We start from the raw sequence: 21,392 nt of genomic DNA on the forward strand, positions 1-21,392 counted from the left end.
GTTATCGGTCTGATAGCAAAATTAGGCCGATAAATGATGGATTATTTCGGTTTGTTGAACCACTTCACTTGCTCATTGCTGGCCATGTGGAGTTTTGATTGGTGCTTTCTGTGACATAGCACGAAGATGACACGTGTTGCGGGCTTAAAGGAATAGTCTACTCATTTTCAATATTAAAATATGTTATTACCTTAACTAAGAATTGTTGATACATCCCTCTATCATCTGTGTGCGTGCACGTAAGCGCTGGAGCGCGCTGCGACGCTTCGATAGCATTTAGCTTAGCCCCATTCATTCAATGGTACCATTTAGAGATAAAGTTAGAAGTGACCAAACACATCAACGTTTTTCATATTTAAGACGAGTAGTTATACGAGCAAGTTTGGTGGTACAAAATAAAACGTAGCGCTTTTCTAAGCGGATTTAAAAGAGGAACTATATTTTATGGCGTAATAGCACTTTTGGGAGTACTTCGACTCGCCTGAAAAGTCCGCTCCCCTTCTCCCTCTCATAATGGGAGAGGGAGAAGGGGAGCGGACTTTTCAGGCGAGTCGAAGTACTCCCAAAAGTGCTATTACGCCATAAAATATAGTTCCTCTTTTAAATCCGCTTGGAAAAGCGCTGCGTTTTGTTTTGTACCACCAAACTTGCTCGTATAACTACTCGTCTTAAATATGAAAAACGTTGATGTGTTTGGTCCTTATCTCTAAATGGTACAATTGAATGAATGGGGCTAAGCTAAATGCTATCGAAGCGTCGCAGCGTGCTCCAGAACTTACGTGCACGCACACAGATGATAGAGGGATGTATCAACAATTCTTAGTTAAGGTAATAACATATTTTAATATTGAAAATGAGTAGACTATTCCTTTAAGAAGAGTATGCTAGTCTAGTGCAAAGACAAGATGTCCGCGGCCTGGGAGTTTTTAATTGTGAAAATAATATGAATATTTATCGGCCTATATATATCAGTTATCGGCCCCCAAATATAAAGGGGTATCGGTATCGGCCAAAATTTCCATATCGGTGCATCCCTAGTTTTTTGGCTTTGCTAGAATACACTGTGCTGTAGCTTTAAACAAAGTTAAGTTATGCAGCTTAATTTTTATTATTTAATCATTTTGTGAGATTTGAATTTAAATGTATTCATTCTTAAGACCACATAAACTCACTTACTGGTCAGTATTAGCATAGATTTTTTGTTGTTGGTGTATTAACTTGGTGGTTTTCAAACTGGGGGCCGCGAGATGGTGCCAGGGGGGCCCCAGTTTTATGACATTCTATGAAATACATTAATTTATCATGAAATACATTAATTTATCATGAATTCTGTGTAATTAAACCTAAAAAATAAGGCTACTAACCAAAAGCACTGCTTTTTTGTATAATTTAATGTTTTTTTTTATTAAAATGTTGAGTTTTAGAACAGTTTTTTTGTCACAAACTTTAGGGGGCCGCGAAGGAATGCACCGTACACAAGGGGGGCCACACGCTGAAAAAGTTTGGGAACCACTGTTAAGTAGGAACCTGGGCAAAACACCTTTTTGATTTTATATGGTCATTAGCCATTTTGCATATCCCCATGAATGTTATCCATGAATTGTCCACATGGGACTCTTTATATATCACGGGTCCTGTGATTTTGCTATGTAAGAACAGTAGTCAGACAGCTGTCCACTGTCTTCTTAAGGCTCTGTGCCATTGATCTGCCACCGTCACAAACAAACAGTCATTCTGGTTCATGGCTCTGGTTCCAGTCTGAACACTCTTGGCTGTGTGACGTGCTTCTGTAATACTGGGGTTAAATGTATGGCAGGTGCTACAGTCCGAAATAGAGGGACACGGAATGAGGTCGGGAGTATGGGGAAATCTGATTTAATATCTCATCTCAGCCCTTGGTACTGTAATTGAGCGTTGATCAATGTCCTACATACACTGACCTACAGTTTAAAAGGCTATAATTCATTAAAAAAAATAGTTTATGTATACATGCTTTTATGACCTTGTAGTATTCATGTTAAAATATATTAAATATATAATTTTACGGCATCAAACTAAATTGCATGCTGTTTGACTGAGCATTTTAAGTAGGTTGCATTTAACCACATTGAAGCATCCAATAGCATGAGTTGGGTTGAGACTACACTACTATATATTTGATCAACCAATAGTGAGAAACTGGGAATTAGTGACCAGCTACCGGACTAAACAAACCTTTATGTTCATCCTAAAACATTTTCTTTGTCACATAAAATGCAGATGCCATAATAGTCATACGGTATATTGTCATAAGAAAGAATGTAGATCCAGCAGATCTCGGGTTACTAACAGTATGCGTCAGTGTAGACAGACTTGTCTACAGCCCCTGAAATATCTCAGCAGAGCGAACACTTGCATACATAATAATACATCGTCCCACAGATGGGCCTGTCAAGGGCATGACCTGCTCCAGTTTGTCTCATGCAGCCATTTAAAACATTCACTTAGATTAGATGGAACAGTTTTGCTGTTAAAATTCAATATAGTTTTTTTTTGAGTGAGTGAGCTCATATGGCCATGTATTTATGAAAGGTTGTGCCGCTATTTATACAGTAAATTACAGTAAAAATGAGAACACAGACTTTGTTGCTTGCATTAGATTAAGTAGAACTTATATTGCATATAAACAATTTTCATTATTTTACAGTTGCATGCTTGTATATATTGGATGCATAGATCTTCAGACAATTTTAGCTTCATCAAAGCCTCTTCACATGTTTGGCTGTAACTCGACCCACATTCACGATTACTGAATAGTGTAGCTTGCTGCCCCAACCAAGGACACAAATTCTATGTTATGTAGCAGCGATGTGTGCGGTACACTTGCTGTAACACTAATGCCAATGACTTGTCTGTCTAAAGCAATATTTCAAGAAGCGATAATATCCAGACATGCTATTTGTAGTATCACATCTCAAAGCATTTTTGCTCTTTAAAAAATGTGTTCAAATAAATTAAATATAATTGCATGGCAATAGAAAATATAGTCTCAAATTGGTGCAATGTTTGGCTCTTAAAGATGAAATTTTTGTTTTTTATTGACATTTAAGTTTATGGATTCGGCAGATGATTTTTATCTCTCCTGTCTATTAATAAAGCACACAAAGGTTGTGGGTTTGATACCAGGGAACACATTTTGATAAAGAAATGTATAGGGGTGATTCTCACGAAAACTTGTTTTTAAAAATGTCAAGCATGAAAATGTAAAAATTGCTTAAATTTACTTTTTTCCCCACCAGACATTGAAATACAAAGTCTGGAGTAAATGGGAACATTAATTTAAAAACTTTTACTTATCATTTAACACTTTTTGTAACATAATTTAAAAAAATTGTCCTAAAAAATCTCATTACCGCAACAGTCAGAAACATCAACACTGACATATTTTCAAAATGACATGACAAACCTGAAAGAACATAATTTGGAGATTCTGCACATGCATTTAAAATCAAAGTATTATACTTCTATTAATTAAATTAACATTTAATAAGCATCTGTTGCGGTAATGATAATCAAAAAGTCGTGTAAGCATTCTGACAAGTCAATATTTCAAATTAACTGTAAAAAAATGATCTTACCTGGTAGCCATCTTGAAGTAACTGGTCCATGTGCTTGGTCACTCAAAATCAAACTTTATTAAAATTCTGTATGTGTGCTTAAACTGTTCTCAAAAAGTGTTGCTGAGGATGAGAACATCAGGCATGGACACATCATTTTCCTAATTTTTCTTCATTATTATTACACATGAATATTCAGTAAATATTTTATCTGTCATCTAAAGTAGTCTAGCAAAACATCCATTTTTTTTTTTTCCTTAATATTTTTGTGTTAATTTGATTAAATTACAACATAACGCATGTTCAAACACAGCCGGACACATTGCGGTAATGAGAATTTCAGCAGAAAATGAGATAAAATTTACAATTATAAATTCTTATGTTGAAATCACACATTGTGCAAGGTAGAACACAGTATTGTGTTAATTCTGATGCTTTTTAATGTTGCTATATTACACATTTTAAAGCTAAAATCATTAGTGCCGTGGTGAGAATCACCCATAGATTAAATGCAACGTGACCTTTTGTACTGCTAACGCAATGATCTACTAAATGATTGACAGTTAATCCTTTACATGTATTTTACACATGCTAAAAACACTACATTAAAGGTTCTCCAGCCTGTGATTATATTGATCGTTATATGCTGATATAATGACATTTTGCCATTTGTTATCTTTATAGGATGATCAGGTTGTTCTACAGTGTACAGCCACTATCCTGAAGGAACAGATTAAACTCTGTCTGTCCTGTGAGGGTTTTGGGAATCGCCTGTGTTTTCTGGAAACTACATCTAATGCCCAGGTACAGTCTACTGGTTTATTCTCTCTGCAGTTTATATGTCATTCAGAGTGAATTGTTAGAATGCTTCAAGTGTACGCTCAGAGTATAATTCCCAGTTTGACATACAAACATTTGTTTTGTCATTCCAGAATGTTCCACCTGATCTGGCGATATGCTGCTTTATTCTGGAGCAGTCTTTATCCGTTCGTGCACTTCAGGAAATGCTGGCTAACACAACTGAGCTTAATGAGGTATGTATTCCTTTAGGAATGGGAACACAGTCATTCTTGTATCAAATCACTTCAATTGAAATTTTGTCTTCAGGAACAAAGTTTGCATGACTTGATACGTTTTAAAATCTCTTTCCACTCATCCTGTATTCCCTCATTTTCTCCCTTTTGCCCCCTGTAGGAAGTCGATTTGGATAAATGGGTATGTTTCTCTGTGGCATGCTCCTTGGAATTGACCTTTTTTCAATTTCCAATTCATTTTCGCTTTGTCTATTACAAAAACCCGTCTTCCCTCTGATTGTTCTTACCTACTAGAATTGTGTCCACCCTGATGCTAGGCAATGTACTTTTTTATAAGATTTTATGTTGTTGTTGTTTTTTTTATCAAACTCACTAAAGTTTTTGTGTTCTTTGTGCAATGACTAGATATGGTTTGCACAGTAGAGAGATCATGTAACTTTTGACCCTGGACCACAAAACCAGTCATCATAAGTAGCACAGGTATTTTGTAGCTATAGCCAAAAATACATTGTGTAAGCCAAAATTGTTAGGATATTATGTAAAGGTCATGTTCCATAAAGATATTTTATACATTTCCTTAGCGAAAATATATCAAAACTTTTATTTTGTGATTGGCTGCAGTGCTAAGGACTTCATTTGGACAACTTGAAAGGCAATTTTGTCAATATGTTGCACCCTCAGATTCAAGATTTTAAAATAGTTGTATCTTTGACAAATATTGAAATATCATGTAGGGATGCAGCGATATGGAAATTTTGACAGATACCGATCACATATAACTCTTTATATTTAGGGGCCGATAACCGATATATATAGGCCGATAAATATTCATATTATTTTCACAATGAAAAACTCCCAGGCCGCGGACATCTTGTCTTTGCACTAGACTAGCATACTCTTCTTAAGACCGCAACACGTGTCATCTTCGTGCTATGTCACAGAAAGCACCAATCAAAACTCCACATGGCCAGCAATGAGCAAGTGAAGTGGTTCAACAAACCAAAATAATCCATCATTTATCGGCTTTCATTTATCGGCCTAATTTTGCTAACAGACCGATAACCGATAATATTAAAATAAGCAGTTATCGGCCGATAACGATATGTCGGCCGATATATCGTGCATCCCTAATATCATGACAAACCATACATTAATGGAAAGCTTATTTATTCAGCTTTTTTAAATCTACAAAATAAAAATAAACTGATTTTGTGGTCCAGGGTCACATATGCTAATTTACTCACTGGATTTCCCAAAACTACATTATAGTTCAATTTATCTAAATCTTTTCTGTTATATTGGTCCTGTGATTATGTTTGGCATTAAAAAAAAACATTTGTGTCTCTTTAATTGTATTTCCTATAGTAATGTTCTGACTATTTTTCCTAGTCATCACAAGGAGGAGGTCACCGTACGCTGCTGTACGGCCACGCCATCCTGCTAAGACACACACACTCGGGCATGGTGAGTCAAATCTTAAAATCACCCATGATTTTTATTTCTCTAAGTAACACTAACACTTATATTGTGGTTGTTGTCTCATCAAATGCAGTACCTTAGCTGTTTGACGACATCAAGGTCACTTACAGACAAGCTGGCTTTTGACGTAGGCTTGCAAGAAGACTCGACAGGTGCCTAGATTCTAATAAGAGGAAACAGTTGAATATTTTTTAAATTGTCCAGCTTTCCTTGTATACAAATAGAAAATCTAAGTATATACTTAAATCTCCCATCAGGTGAGGCATGCTGGTGGACTATACACCCTGCATCTAAACAGAGGTCAGAGGGTGAGAAGGTTAGGGTGGGCGATGACCTCATTTTGGTCAGTGTGTCTTCTGAGAGATATCTGGTAAGATCTTGTTTCTAATATTTCAGCAATAGCATACGATAGGCTGTGTAATATTGCAAATGTAGTCACAGCTGAAGGGTGTTGAAAAGTGCCTGTGACCCCTTGAGTTGTGACTTGAGCGTCTTATTGCTACATAATAAATGTTTTCTGTTTTGGACTGAGTTTGGTGACATGCTAGATTAACCCCAAAACTTCTGCCTCATCCATAGCACCTTTCTTATGCCAGTGGAGATCTCATGGTTGACGCCTCATTCATGCAAACTCTGTGGAACATGAATCCAGTTTGTTCTGGATGTGAGCTGGCAGAGGGTAAGTTTGAAGCTTTAAGTTTTGACGAAATCTGTCATTAGTGGCTGGCTGGGAAATTAATGTGATAATTTCAAGGAAAACACCACCGTTTTTCAATATTTTACTATGTTCTTACCTCAACTTAGAAGAATTCATACATATCTATCTTTTTTCAATGCGTGCACTTTTAATCTTTGTACAGCGCACCGTGAATGTGTTAGCATTTAGCCTAGCCCCATTCATTCCTATGGCTCCAAACAGGGATGAATTTAGAAGCCACCAAACACTTCCATGTTTTCACTGTTTGAGGACTCTTACATGAGTGGTTGCACGAGTAGGTGTGGTGGCACAAAATAAAACTTTTGTCTGGAGCCATAGGAATGAATGGCGCTAGGCTAAATGCTAACACATTCAAGAAGTGCTCTACAAAGATTAAAAGGGCACACATAGGTATGTATTAATTCATCTAAGTTGAGGTAAGAACATAGTAAAATATAAAAAAACTGTGGTGTTTTCCTTTAAGTGCATTCCTTTTCTATCCGGTTCTTCTATTCACTGCACTGTAATGCATATTTTTATGTGATGTTTCATACATTTAGGGTATCTGACCGGAGGCCATGTTTTGCGTCTTTTCCACGGCCACATGGATGAGTGTTTGACAATTCCAGGCGCCGACCAGGGAGACGACCAGAGACGGTGAGGAAAAAACAAATGCTGTGCACACACAGAAAAAACACAAACTACAAATAAATAAATTTCTGACTTATTCCTTTACAATATATTTCAGAAATGCACACTATGAAGGCGGTACTGTGTGCAGCCACGCCAGGTCTCTCTGGAGACTAGAGCCTCTTCGGATTGGGTCAGTACTATCTCTCTCTATACAAGAACATGGAGGGTTCAGTGTAAAGCTGCTTTGCAACAATGCAAAATTGTAAAGTTATATAAAAACAATTGTGAATTAAACTAAATTTAATGTTAATTTTACACAGATGGAGCGGTGGCCACATGAAGTGGGGTCAGTCCTTCCGAGTGCGACACATCACCACCGGCAGGTACCTGTGTCTGGATGAGGAGAAGGGTCTCCAGCTCGTGGACGCGGAAAAAGCCAATACGAAGAACTCTGCCTTTTGTTTTCGTGCATCAAAGGTCTATATCCATCATTGACCAGACCGAATAAACCCCAAACATAATTAAGATTATAATAAAGACTCTTAAAGCTACTTTAGTATTTCAAGTGACAAATGACATTTACTTAAAACCTAACCATTTACTTTGTCTCTGAGCAGGAGAAGACTGAGGTGGCTCATAAACGTGACGTGGAGGGCATGGGGATTCCAGAGATCAAGTACGGAGAGTCCATGTGCTTTGTGCAGCACGTCTCCACCAGTCTGTGGCTCACATATGCATCAGTAGATGCCAAGTCTGCTCGCCTGGGGCCTTTAAAAAGGAAGGTATGAGTTGCTTCATAAAAAAATTACATAAATCAGACCTAATCTCAATTCTCGGTTAAAGCCAGTGTTCGTGATCTTGCTCCTTAGGCTATCCTGCATCAGGAAGGTCATATGGATGATGCGCTGACTGTGGCACGTTCACAGACAGCAGAGTCACAGGCTGCAAGAATGATCTACAGCACGGCTGGACTTTTTACACAGTTTATCAAGTATGTACACATTTGGTCTGAAATGAATAGAAATTGTTAGATTTATAGATTCTGTGTTATGTGATAATGCAATGTTTTTTTTTGTTAAAAAGATTGATATGTTTTCTGTTTCATAGTTTTAATGAAAATGTAGATAAAAAGATCCAAAATGTTGATTTTTACTATATGGTAATGGTACACCGAGGGTGTTAATGGTACCGGTGTGTGTTGGTCTCTTCTACAGAGGTCTGGATTCGCTAAGTGGGAAGAATAAATCTCCGGGACAGTCTCTGCCTCTGGACTCTGTGGTCCTGTCTTTGCAGGATCTTATCTTCTACTTCCGCCCCCCAGAGGAGGAGCTTGAACACGAGGAGAAGCAAACCAAACTGCGTTCCTTGAGGAACCGTCAGAATTTATTTCAAGAGGAGGTCAGATGCTGACACAAGATGCTAATTTTTCTACAAAGTGTTATGCCTTGAGATTCACTCACTGCATGCACACAACTGACATATTTACCGGGTCATCTGCTTCCCCGCACAGGGCATGATCTCACTTGTGCTGGACTGTGTTGATCGGCTGAACGTCTACAACACTGCAGCCCACTTCTCTGAGTTTGCCGGAGAGGAGGCGGCTGAGTCCTGGAAAGAGATAGTCAACTTGTTTTATGAACTGCTGGGTATGAACACAATACATATTTGGATTAACTATTCATATGGACATGGTAGCCATTAAGAAAACCTTTTTTATTTTATGATATTGACATACACTGCAAAAAAAGATTTTCAAGAAAGAAATTCTTAGTATTTTTGTCTTGTTTTCAGTAAAAATCTCAAAAAATTCCTAAATTAAGAGGCTTTTTCTTGATGAGCAATATCAAATTAAAGTGATTTTGTGCATAAAACAAGCAAAAAAATCTCCCAATGAGTTAACCAAAAAAAATCTTGAAAAATTTTCCCAAACACTAAATTCAAGAAAAATTACCCCATTGGCAGATTTTTGCTTGTTTTATTCACAAAATCACTTAAATTTAATATTTTTGGTTTAAAAACTAGACTTATTTTCTTGGGTCATTTTGCTCATCAAGAAAATACATCTTAATTTAAGAATCTTTAGATATGTCCACTGAAAACAAGACAAAAATACTAAGATTTTTTTTCTTGAAAATCATTTTTTTCAGTGTAGTCAATGTAATTATGGAGGGTGGTTTTTACTTGCCAGCCTACACTAAAAATTTACTTTCTTAGTATTTTGTCTTGTTTTCAGTAAAAATATTTAGGTGTATAAAGATCTTTCATAATTAACCGTTATGTTTTTATTACCTTAGAATGAGACCTTTTTATCTACACACAGAGGGTCCCCTTACATGGAAGTCGCTATTTTGTGCCGCCATGTTTCTACAGAAGCCCTTAACGGACAAACTTTTTTTACTAAGTTGTCTCCGACGATGACATGTTTGTCCGGTGGCGGCTACCGTAGCTTCTTTATGCGTTTCAAAAGCGAGGGGTGATCAGTAAACTGAGCCATTGGTTGCAATTCGCAACATCACCACTAGATGCCGCTAAAATTTACACACTGCACCTTTAAGTAAATTAGTGCTTAAAACAAGCAAAAAAAATTCATAAATGAAATAAAAGTCTCATAATGCATTGTCATGGTTGTTTCACATAATGTGAACATGTTTGACTGAAGCCATATTGGTTCGCTTAATAATGATTTGACTTTTTACATGAGCGTATTGTTTTTTGATATTTTTTAAATGTCTACTTTCCAGTTTTAATGCTTTTTTCTTATAGCATCTCTGATCAGAGGAAATAGGGCAAACTGTGCTTTGTTCTGTGATAATTTGGACTGGTTGGTCAGCAAGCTGGATCGCTTGGAGGCATCCTCAGGTGAGACGTTACATATTCTGTTAGATGGCTACTTGAGACAGATGCCTGTAAGACAGATTTAAATTATTAAACAGAATTACGCTAAAACTTTATTATAGAAACGTACAGTAAACAATAAAACATTTCTTGATGTCATTCACATGAAGAAAGAACACCCAAAATGTTTAAGTGCTATGATTGGGTCCCCAGTGCTTCTATCAACCTAAAAATATGAAAATGAGCAACCCAAGCATGTAAGCATGTAAAAAAATAGGTCATTGAATTGTGCTCCCCTTGTGATGTCAGAAGGGGATCTTATTATAATAATACCACCCCTTAATCTGCTCTATCCAACCACGGCATTGCCATTTAGTGCAGAAATCAGCTAATTTGCATTTTAAAGGACACACCCAAGAAAGGCACATTTTTGCTCACAACCTTCAAGATGTTCATTTTATTAGTAAAGATGTTTACTGCAAAACCAATCTTGGTGTTGCAACCACCGTGCTCTACTAGTTGGTGTAGCACTGAACGAATTTTAACTTGGCCTATGTTATATTTTGCAGGTATTCTCGAGGTACTGTATTGTATTCTGATTGAAAGCCCTGAGGTGCTTAACATCATCCAAGAAAACCACATCAAATCCATCATCGCACTTTTGGACAAACATGGACGTAACCACAAGGTTGTTTTTTATATCTTTTTGTAAACAACCCAATTTGTTATCTGTGCCTTATCTTCATTCATACCGTATCTGACTGTATGCACTCATACTTGTAGGTTCTAGATGTGCTATGCTCTTTGTGCGTGTGTAACGGTGTGGCTGTGAGGTCCAATCAGAACCTGATCACTGAGAATCTGCTTCCTGGTCGGGATCTGCTCCTACAGACTAACATTATCAATTATGTCTCCAGGTGATTCTTAATTTTAATAAAATTATAGTCAGTCCAATGTTATGTATTATGTTTGACATTTATTCCCATGTGCAGTATGAGACCCAACATTTTTCTGGGAACGTGTGAAGGCTCTACGCAATACAAGAAGTGGTACTACGAGATGATAGTAGACCACGTGGAGTCATTTCTGACCCCGCATGCATGTCACCTCCGCGTGGGCTGGGCTTTGACGGAGGGCTACAGCCCCTATCCCGGAGGTGGAGAGGGATGGGGAAGCAATGGAGTGGGAGATGATCTTTTTTCATATGGTTTCGATGGTCTGAACCTGTGGACAGGTAAAGATGCCCCATCACACAACACCATCAATCAATAAATAGGCGTTATGTCCAGCTGCACCACTTCCCGAACTCCAGCCAGCTCGCCGCTTCCTGCCCGCCACCACTGGACAAGCCGACCAATCCAGGTGCGCCTGATTATTGTTGTTGTGACTACTGAGGTCAGGCACACCTGGATTAATCAGTTTGTTTGTGACTACTGCGGTCAGGCACACCTGGATTAATCAGCCTGTCCAACAATGGCAGACAGGAAACAAGGAGCCGGCCGAAGCCCAGGAAGCAGTGCAGCTGGGCACAAAGCCCACTATTCCATGCCAATAAACAATAAATGCTTACCTAATCTGTTAAAAGGCAGCTTAAGTCATTTAGTGCATTTAAAATATATACATTTATAGAATAATGTATGTTTCCTGGGAATCGATCCCACTACCTTATGCATTTCTAATGCAATGCTATACCAACTGAGCTACATGACCACTTTTTGACCAATGGTTGATGGTTGGAGTATTTGGAAAATTATTATTTATGAAGTGTTTATTATGTGGTGATGTTAGTGGCAAAGTTCCTGTCCTATTCCTTCAGGTCGTGTTCCACGTCAGGTGAATTCACCCAGTCAACACATCCTTGGGGCTGAGGACGTAGTAAGCTGCTGTTTGGATCTGAGCGTGCCCAGTATCTCCTTCCGCATCAATGGACATCCTGTTCAAGGCATGTTTGAAAACTTCAATCTGGATGGTCTCTTCTTCCCTGTGGTCAGCTTCTCAGCTGGCATAAAGTAAGAGTTACTTAATTATAGGAATGCTTTAGAAATGCTATTGGTAAATGACATTGGATTGACATTTATGCATTTTATCCAAACCTGCTTACTGTTTAGGGATTTATATGAGTTGTGTGTTCCCTGGCAATTGAACTTACGATGCGCCATGATGTACCAGTTGAGCTGCTTTACAACAGTTCCTCATAATTGCATTGTAGCATCCATTTTGCTTTTACTTTACAGAGTTCGCTTCCTCCTTGGTGGACGACAAGGAGACTTCAAATTCCTCCCTCCTCCAGGTTACTCTCCATGCTATGAAGCGGTTTTGCCCAAGGACAGACTGCGGATTGAGCACATTAAAGAATATAAACACGACTTCAATGGTGTCCGAAACATTCTGGGGCCGACGCAATCTCTCTCACACACCGCCTTCACTCCGTGTCCTGTTGACACTGTGCAGGTGGGATTTGAGACTGAATTTCCTTTTAAGGATTAGTCAATTTTCTTAAAAAAATTCCAGATAATTTACTCACCACCATGTCATCCAAAATGTTGATGTCTTTCTTTGTTCAGTCGACAAGAAATTATGTTTTTTGAGGAAAACATTCCATGATTTTTCTCATTTTAATGGACTTTAATGGATCCCAACACTTACCAGTTTTTATGCAGTTTAATATTCCAGTTTCAACGCAGCTTCAAAGGGCTCCCAAACGAGGCACAAGGGTCTTATCTAGCGAAACGATTGTCATTTTTGGCAAAAAAAAAACGGTCCTGTGATGCGCCAGCGCGTCCTCACGTAATACATCATCACGTTAAGAGGTCACGGATGACGTATCGAAACTACGCTCCAGTGTTTACAAGTGTGGAGAAAGAGGACCATTCCGACGTGGTTATATGTCGAATGATACTAATTAATGTCTTTGTGTCAGTTTATTGTTTAAAATGGTCCGCAAATGTGCGTTTTATAGATGTAACACGTGACCTTTCGATGTCATTATGCAATTATGTTAGGTAATTAATTTTTCTTGCCAAAAATCTTTTTACGAGATAAGACCCTTATGCCTCGTTTGGGATTGTTTAGAGTCCTTTGAACCTGCGTTGAAACTGCAATAAGTGTTGGGGTCCTTTGAAACTGCAATTTTTTAAACTGCATTAAAACTTATGTTTTGGGGTCCATTAAAAAGAGAAAAATCCTGGAATGTTTTCATTAAAAAACATAATTTCTTCTCGACTGAACAAAGAAAGACAATTTGGATGACATGGTGGTGAGTAAATTATCTGGATTTTTTTAAGAAAATGGACTAATCCTTTAAGTTAAAGAGTATTTTTAATGACTATGTGAATCCGAATTATCCTAATTATTCCCTCAGATTGTTCTCCCACCTCACCTAGAACGTATCAGAGAGAAACTGGCTGAGAACAGCCATGAGTTGTGGGCAGTCACCCGTATTGAGCAGGGCTGGACATACGGACCGGTGAGTCTTTCTTTTTTTTTCTGTGCATGTTACCACTAAAGTTTTATTGGTGCCTCTTTGCACTCCTCGTCAATTTTTTTCTTCCCACTATTTTAGTTTCGTGATGACAATAAGAAGCTTCACCCTTGTCTAGTCGACTTCCAAGGTCTCCCAGATCCAGAGAAGAACTATAACCTTGCCATGTCTGGAGAAACATTGAAGTGAGAAAAACACTTTGCTTTTTACTGGCATTTGTGTGGGGTAATGGTTAATAGACACTTCTACTTCTCTCTGTAGGACTCTTCTGGCTTTAGGATGTCATGTGGGCATGGGTGACGAGAAAGCCGAGGAGAACCTGAAGAAGATCAAACTACCAAAAACGTCAGTTCATGTGACAGATACCTTGCAAAATGAGAATATATTACAGCAAAGATAAAATCAAAATAACTAATTGTAAAAAAATTTTTTTTTTTTAATATAACGTATATGCAGAGCAATGGATATAAACCTGCACCTCTGGACCTTAACCATGTGAAACTGACACCGAATCAGAACACACTCGTGGAAAGACTTGCTGAAAATGGACACAATGTTTGGGCTCGTGACCGGGTTCGACAAGGATGGACTTACAGCATCGTTCAGGTCAGCCTGCATGATTTTTAGTTTTTAGTAAGACTGAAATCGTACAAATAAATCCCCTACCTACAATTGTCCAGATAATAGTGTAAGGAATAATTGACGACAGGTGTGCATTATTTTCAAGTAATTGAAAGGATGCTGGTGCTTATTTTAAGACATTTGACAGGTCAGGTATGCGTTTCTTGCATACCTGTAGAAGATTTCTCAACCAATCAGAATAAAGCATTCATCTGCCGTGTTGTATAATGAAATATAAACTCCAAAGATTGGATCAGCTCTGTTTGATGCTTTACTTGTTTTTGGCTTTGACTACTCATTTGTAGGACATTGTGAACAAGCGCAACCCCCGCCTCGTCCCATACAATCTTCTGGATGAAAAGACAAAAAAGACCAATCGAGACACAGTATGCGCTGCTGTACGGACTCTCATAGGCTATGGCTACAATATTGAGCCACCTGATCAGGAGAGCAGTAAGTCCATCTACCTTACTTTCTTGATAAAACCATTTCCTTTAAATGTTAACTATTTAACTAATTATTGATAAACTGATAATGTATAGACCTACACATGGAGTACCAAAGTATTGTTCTCAAGGTTGTGTTTGCAAGCTTTTTAATTTTCACTTGGACGTGTATTCCAGGTGGTCATGGTCCTGGCAGTGTTCGGAGTGATAAGATCCGTGTATTCAGGGCAGAGAAATCGTATGCTGTGACTCAGGGGAAATGGTACTTTGAGTTCGAAGCAGTAACAGTTGGTGAGATGAGAGTCGGGTGGGCGAGACCCAGCGTGCACGCAGACAGAGAGCTGGGATCCGATGACCTGGCCTACGTCTTCAATGGGTGCAGGGTAATAAAAATTATATTACAATAGTTGTCTTGAGTATGTGTAATGTGCTTGAGAAGCATAAACAAGCTTCCTGGTTTTGGTTGGTCATCATAGGCTCAGCGATGGCACATCGGGAATGAGCCATTTGGTAGGCAGTGGCAGCCTGGAGATGTGGTGGGGTGCATGATAGACCTGACGGAACAGAACATCATGTTTACGCTAAATGGAGAAATGCTCATCAGTGACTCTGGATCTGAGATGGCCTTCAAAGACATTGAGATTGGAGAGGGTAAGAGTCAGGGCAAGACTTGAGATCTGCTTCAAAATGTAAATATAAAAAATGAGGGTCTCAGGATTAGTTGTGAGACAATTGTGAATATGTCTGTGTTATTCAATGTGGATTTTTTTCTGTACAGGATTCATCCCTGTGTGCAGTCTCGGATTGTCTCAGGTGGGCCGTATCAACCTTGGCCAGAATGTGAGCAGTCTGCGTTACTTCACAATCTGTGGCCTGCAGGAAGGATTTGAGCCATTTGCCATCAACATGAAGAGAGATATCACTATGTGGTTCAGCAAGAGCCTGCCCCAGTTTGTGCCCGTGCCAACAGACCACCCACATATTGAGGTAAAAATAATTAACGAATATTCCAACCTAAAAAATATATTTTTGAAAAAACATGAATACTTGAAAACATTTATGCATTAAATGCTCAAATTACCTGCACTACTACGTTTCCAAAAATGGGCAGTATACACCAGAGCATTATATCCCACAATGCACTGTAACTTCCATATCCAGTATGGTAAATGAATGCGAAATAACATCAACTAGAATTGTAACTCCTTTTTTGACTTTATTTGAACTGGCAAGAGTAAATACATTTTTACATAGAATTGAATCAAAAAAATGCATTAACATTTTTACTTTCGAAATGAACTAGACACCACCAGATTTAAACATATTTTGCATATTCTTTTACATATTTAACTCATTCCCTGCCATCCATTTTTTGAAAAGTTGCCTGCCGGCATTTTTTGTGATTTTCACAAAAGTTTCACAAAATGCCTTTTAGGAAAATTTTCATCTTTGAATATACATACAAATATATCAAATGAAAGAATAGACCCTCTGCTTTCAAACAAACAAACACACAAACAAAACGTTAAAAAAAAGTTTCATTCTGTCTATATTTTTTTATCTACTTATAAACTTTTAAATATTTTTTTTAATTTTTCTTAAAAAATAATTTTTTTTTAGCAAAAAGCTCAAATAAATGCATTTTTGTAAGGGAATTTTGTTGCAGATCAGATTCAGAACTATTATCAAAACATACACAGAGTTTAAAATAAGTAAATCATTTTTTGCTTCAGTTATTTTATAAATTGGGTATGTGCGCCATCTAGTGGATAATTGTGGTATTACAGATTAACATAAAACCTCACTAGGAACACATCAGTGATAACTCGGACCTCAAAAAAAATAAAAAATAAATATTATACCCGACCCACTCCTTGGCCCGCTTTTTTTTTAAAGTAGTAATTGTTTAAAATAGTTAATTGGCATCTTAATTTTAAACGACCCGACCGACCGCAGCCCGAATATCATAAAAAATATTTTTGGATGACTCGTAACTGCGGGTGACCACAGGCACCCGCTTATTTCGGATCAACCTGCGCATCACTGGAACACGTATTTTTTATGCAGATGTTTTCTCTTAATTGATGAGATAACTTGTCAATGACGGGAAAAGAGTTCAACAAAAAATACAATTGCTTTTCTGTTCTTTTTCCTGATAGGTGTCCCGTGTGGATGGAACAGTAGATAGCGCACCCTGTCTTAAACTCACCCATAGGACGTACGGATCCCAGAATGCCAACACCGATCTTATGTTCTTTAGACTCAGCATGCCTATTGAATTCCACGAGACCTTCAAGGTCCCGGTGGGTGCCTCACCCCTGACCCGCACCCTCACTATCCCAGAAGACGAAACTCTTGAGGTGGACCCAGAATCGGAGTTTGAGCTTCTGAAGAAATCAGCAACACGCAGAGAGCAAGACGAGAAAGAGAAGGAGCCGTCTGTCCCGAAAGAGCTTAATGGCAATAAAGAGGGAGAGAATGAGAAGGACACCACCACAGAGAAGAGCAAAAAGAGAGGGTCAGGAGCCTTGTAGAGGGATTTTATCATACACTGTCAATATATTTTACCGGGGTGACAAATTATCTGTGATTTCCAGGTTCTTTTCTAAGGCAAAGAAGGCAGCATTTATAGCACCGCCTCCCGTGGTTCCAATAGTGCCCCGACTGATAAAGGACGTTGTCCCGGATGACAGAGACGATGTTGAAATTATCTCGAGCACAACAACTTATGTATAAACTTTTACATTCATTGCCATTATAAAATTCCAAAACATATGCTATATGTCCACTTCAGTGAATTCAGAATATCCATGAAAAGTTTGTCCTCTAATGAAATTACTTTTTTCCCTCCAGTATTATTATTCCGTCCGGATATTTGCAGGGCAGGAGCCTAGTGGTGTATGGGCAGGCTGGGTTACTCCTGACTACCACCTGTATGACCCACACTTTGATCTCATCAAGGTCCGAAATGTAACTGTTACTGTTGGGGATGATAAAGGCAACATTCATGACAGGTAAACCCACTCCTACTGCTACATACATACAAACAGGGACTATTAGAGTAAGGAAACTAGATTAATATTATTTCATATACTTATAATCCTAATAGAGATCATACAGTATGTTTTAGCACACCAAGCACAGTAATGTATGTTGTCTCTCATCTGGTTTCCACAGTGTTAAACGCAGTAACTGCTACATGGTGTGGGGAGGAGAGTTTAGCAGCTCACAGCAAACTCGAATCAGCCAGGAGGACTTTGTGATTGGTTGTTTGGTGGACTTGGATACAGGACTCATGACCTTCACAGCCAATGGCAAAGAGATCAACACTTTCTTCCAAGTAAGATGAAGTGAACTGAGATGTGTTTATAAGGTTAAATTAGGGTAAAAGATGTTGTTCTAAAAAGCATTGTTTTGTATGTTTTTAAAATTTATGTGCAAGATTCTCGATTTTTTAGTAGAAAGTAGTGAATTTTTATATACCGTATTGTCCAAATGTAAAAAAAGTAACCTTATATTCAGGACAATACAGTTCATGATTTCTTAGACAAATAATCAAGGTCAGTTGAAATCATATGTGTGAATATTTTCTTTTTTAGGTGGAACCCAACACTAAGCTGTTTCCTGCTGTGTTTTGTTTGCCATCCAGCCAGAACATGTTACAAGTGGAACTTGGCAAATTAAAGGTCACTATCCTCAAGACTACTAAGCGTGCACTCTCATTATCCAAACCAAACCGCGCCCGAGTGTGTTTGACCCCCAAAGCCTGGTTCATTTGACTAGTGTGATCGCTCCATACCAAGCCCAGGTATGGTTAATTGCGTCCTGGCCTGCTTGCAGAGGTGGGCTCGGGCGCGGTTCACTTGGGCTCAGGCACGGAATGCGCAGTATGATTGCAGAATTTAATTGCACGAATACTAACTCGTATCTGCCTTCGTAAAAACCTTACGAATTACGGTTACGTGAATGCAGCGCCACGCTCCGATCACACGCATCACACACTGTGCGTAGGGCACCAGGTGCTGAGGGGGCACCAAAAATAGCCTAATGAAAAAAATTATAATGCCGATATTATTTCATTAGCCTATAGAAATATTAATAGGCACTTTTAGCCATGTGTATGTAACAAAAAAAGGGGGAACAAGATAATTTAATTGCTCTAGTCTAGAAAGTATGCCCCCTTCGCCTTGGATGGTCCGCACCGGTTGATTGCGCGGGCGCCTGACGAAGTTTTACAGACAGAGGCCAACTTTTATAGAAATGGCCCCGAAAAGACAGCAGGAGTCAGGATTACCTATGCATTTTACAAATAACTGATGCCAGCTAGCTGTTACTTTCTTTACTATATTTCCTTAGATACTGAGCAGCAGTCGTTTATGATTTTATTTGAGGTGACGGTGGTTAATACTTTCTATATACATATATATATACAATATATATTGGACATAAATGAGGAACGATTATAAGACGTTAGAAGACGTAAAGAGATAATTTATTACATGTTTTGCTTTATTATGTTTTGCAATATTTATATTGAATCTATTTTTAAATGTTTTTTTAAAGGCTACCACACGGATTTATTGTATATGATGACTCTGTACCTGTGGATATGACGAGATGAGAAAAATTTTTAAGAAATGATTAAAAAAAACCTCATGGTGCTATCCAAGTGCTTAAACGGCTCTCCGCATTTTTGTAAATTCTTTATCTCCTGTTTGCTACAAATAAAGTATTTTAAGAGTACAAAGATTTAATTACATACTTGTAAATAATTTTTTGATGATGTTGGATATCCATAAATTTACAGCAATTAAAAACCTGCTATTTTTACTTTCATGACTAAAAGAAAACGGCTTTTGAAGGTTTCAATACAAATAAAAACAACACAATTATTTAACATTAATCTTAAACTGGGGGTCTTCTTTCTCCGCTTAGTTTTTCAGTTTACAAAGTCCGTCATTTAAATAGGGATTAGACATGGGGATGAGAGTTAAGACTCTCATTGGTTTATTGCACGTTATGCCCAAAACACACCCATTTCTCATTATGAGAATAGGAACAACACTTTTCGACCGGTGCACAAACCACTTTTCCTGTCGTTAAATTAGCAAAAGTGGAGTCAGACACACCTGTTAAGACCGTTATGACCGTGCGCTGAAATCGTTAAAATAGGGCCCATTGTGTTATTGGTATTGAGTTTGATATGTTTGGTAATAAAAAGTCTAACTGGGAAAAACAAGCGCTTTTTTTCTCGGGGTCGGGGTGGGAGGCATCATAAAGGAATTTATGCTTAGAGAACCAAAATGGCTAGCAGCAGCACTTCGTGAATGTCTGAGCAGCAACAGTGATGACGAATGACGAAAGCATGCTCGGATCGATAAAAGTACATGAATGCGTGCTGCTTTTGGGGGAGTAGGGAGAGGGGACAATCATGCTCGGGCACGGTTCGGTATAATATAAGTGCGCTCTAAGCGTAGATACAGGAATTTGCACTTTATTGCTTTTTTCCTTTAGCTCCTGATTCTTTACTCTTATTCTACACTTTGCTCTCTTCATCCAGAACATCATGCCCATCTCTGCTGCCATGTTCCGCAGTGACCAAAAGAACCCGGTTCCCCAATGTCCACCCAGGTTAGATGTCCAAATGCTGACCCCGGTCATATGGAGCCGGATGCCTAATCACTTTTTGGCACCTGAAACGGGTCGTGTGAGTGAAAGGCTGGGATGGAAAGTTCAATGTTCTGAACCTCTTGTAATGATGGCACTGCACATTCCTGAGGAGAACAGGTATTACATTCATATACTGATGAACGATTTCTTAAATATAACTGATGGAGATGCAATAAAATGTAATAAAAAAAGAATTTTAATAAATATAATTTACTACTTTGCATGTTGATTTATATGTGGTATTAGGGAGTGGGGCATTCTCATTTTAGATAATTGTTCCGATTGGATAAAAATATTTATGCAGTGCAAAATAAGTGTTTCTCTAAAGAGCAAATATTTGACATTTTCATATATTTGACTTACAAGCCAACATTCAAATACACAAAACAAGATTTCATTTCCTTCTCTCCCCAGATGCATCGATATTCTGGAGCTTTCCGAGCGCTCAGACCTGATGACGTTTCATTACCACACTCTCAAGCTATACGGTTCAGTCTGTGCTCTGGGCAACAACCGTGTCGCTCACGCCCTCTGCAGTCACGTTGACGAATCGCAGCTCTTCTACGCCATTGAGAACACCTACCTGCCCGGCCCCATCCGCAGCGGCTACTACGACCTGCTCATCTCCATGCATCTTGAGTCTGCAAAACGCAATCGTCTCATGACCAATAAGGAGTTCATCGTGCCCATGACGGATGAGACACGCAGTATCACCCTCTACTCAGACGCCGAGAAGGCCCACGCACTGCCTGGCGTCGGACTTACCACCTGCCTGCGCCCCAAACTACATTTTGCCCCCACAGGGTTTGTGGGGACAAATGCAGATCTCTATACCCTAAGCCCATTCGTACCTCTGCAGGTAAAATATCCGAGCTGTGGTGCAATCTGTATAACGTGTAG

The 21,392-nt window shown here is 38.6% G+C and overlaps 1 protein-coding gene across 5 annotated transcripts in view; it reads left to right on the forward strand.

Annotated features, from left to right (window-relative positions):
* The window catches only part of ryr1a (ryanodine receptor 1a (skeletal)), a 74,861-nt gene that overhangs the window by 1,857 nt on the left and 51,612 nt on the right, over window positions 1–21,392 (forward strand). For 4 of the 5 annotated variants that reach the window (XM_073874388.1, XM_073874391.1, XM_073874390.1 and 1 more), the window contains exons 1-12: window positions 14,205–14,361; window positions 14,682–14,829; window positions 15,000–15,205; window positions 15,299–15,473; window positions 15,601–15,809; window positions 16,982–17,340; window positions 17,420–17,549; window positions 17,676–17,836; window positions 18,000–18,162; window positions 18,422–18,508; window positions 20,383–20,609; window positions 20,907–21,351. In XM_073874388.1, the coding sequence (XP_073730489.1) occupies window positions 14,206–14,361; window positions 14,682–14,829; window positions 15,000–15,205; window positions 15,299–15,473; window positions 15,601–15,809; window positions 16,982–17,340; window positions 17,420–17,549; window positions 17,676–17,836; window positions 18,000–18,162; window positions 18,422–18,508; window positions 20,383–20,609; window positions 20,907–21,351 (2,466 nt within the window). In that variant the 5' untranslated portion in view covers window position 14,205. Of the gene's footprint in view, window positions 1–4,280; window positions 4,401–4,528; window positions 4,631–4,790; window positions 4,812–6,019; window positions 6,095–6,182; window positions 6,262–6,366; window positions 6,480–6,688; window positions 6,789–7,366; window positions 7,464–7,554; window positions 7,630–7,759; window positions 7,917–8,056; window positions 8,222–8,308; window positions 8,431–8,653; window positions 8,838–8,949; window positions 9,086–10,202; window positions 10,299–10,843; window positions 10,963–11,057; window positions 11,192–11,266; window positions 11,509–12,090; window positions 12,284–12,508; window positions 12,726–13,635; window positions 13,741–13,836; window positions 13,941–14,016; window positions 14,111–14,204; window positions 14,362–14,681; window positions 14,830–14,999; window positions 15,206–15,298; window positions 15,474–15,600; window positions 15,810–16,981; window positions 17,341–17,419; window positions 17,550–17,675; window positions 17,837–17,999; window positions 18,163–18,421; window positions 18,509–20,382; window positions 20,610–20,906; window positions 21,352–21,392 lie in introns of those variants that run through there. The other variant, XM_073874392.1, reaches the window with a different exon arrangement.

The sequence above is a fragment of the Misgurnus anguillicaudatus genome, chromosome 12 (assembly GCF_027580225.2).
Source record: "Misgurnus anguillicaudatus chromosome 12, ASM2758022v2, whole genome shotgun sequence".
NCBI lineage: Eukaryota > Metazoa > Chordata > Actinopteri > Cypriniformes > Cobitidae > Misgurnus > Misgurnus anguillicaudatus.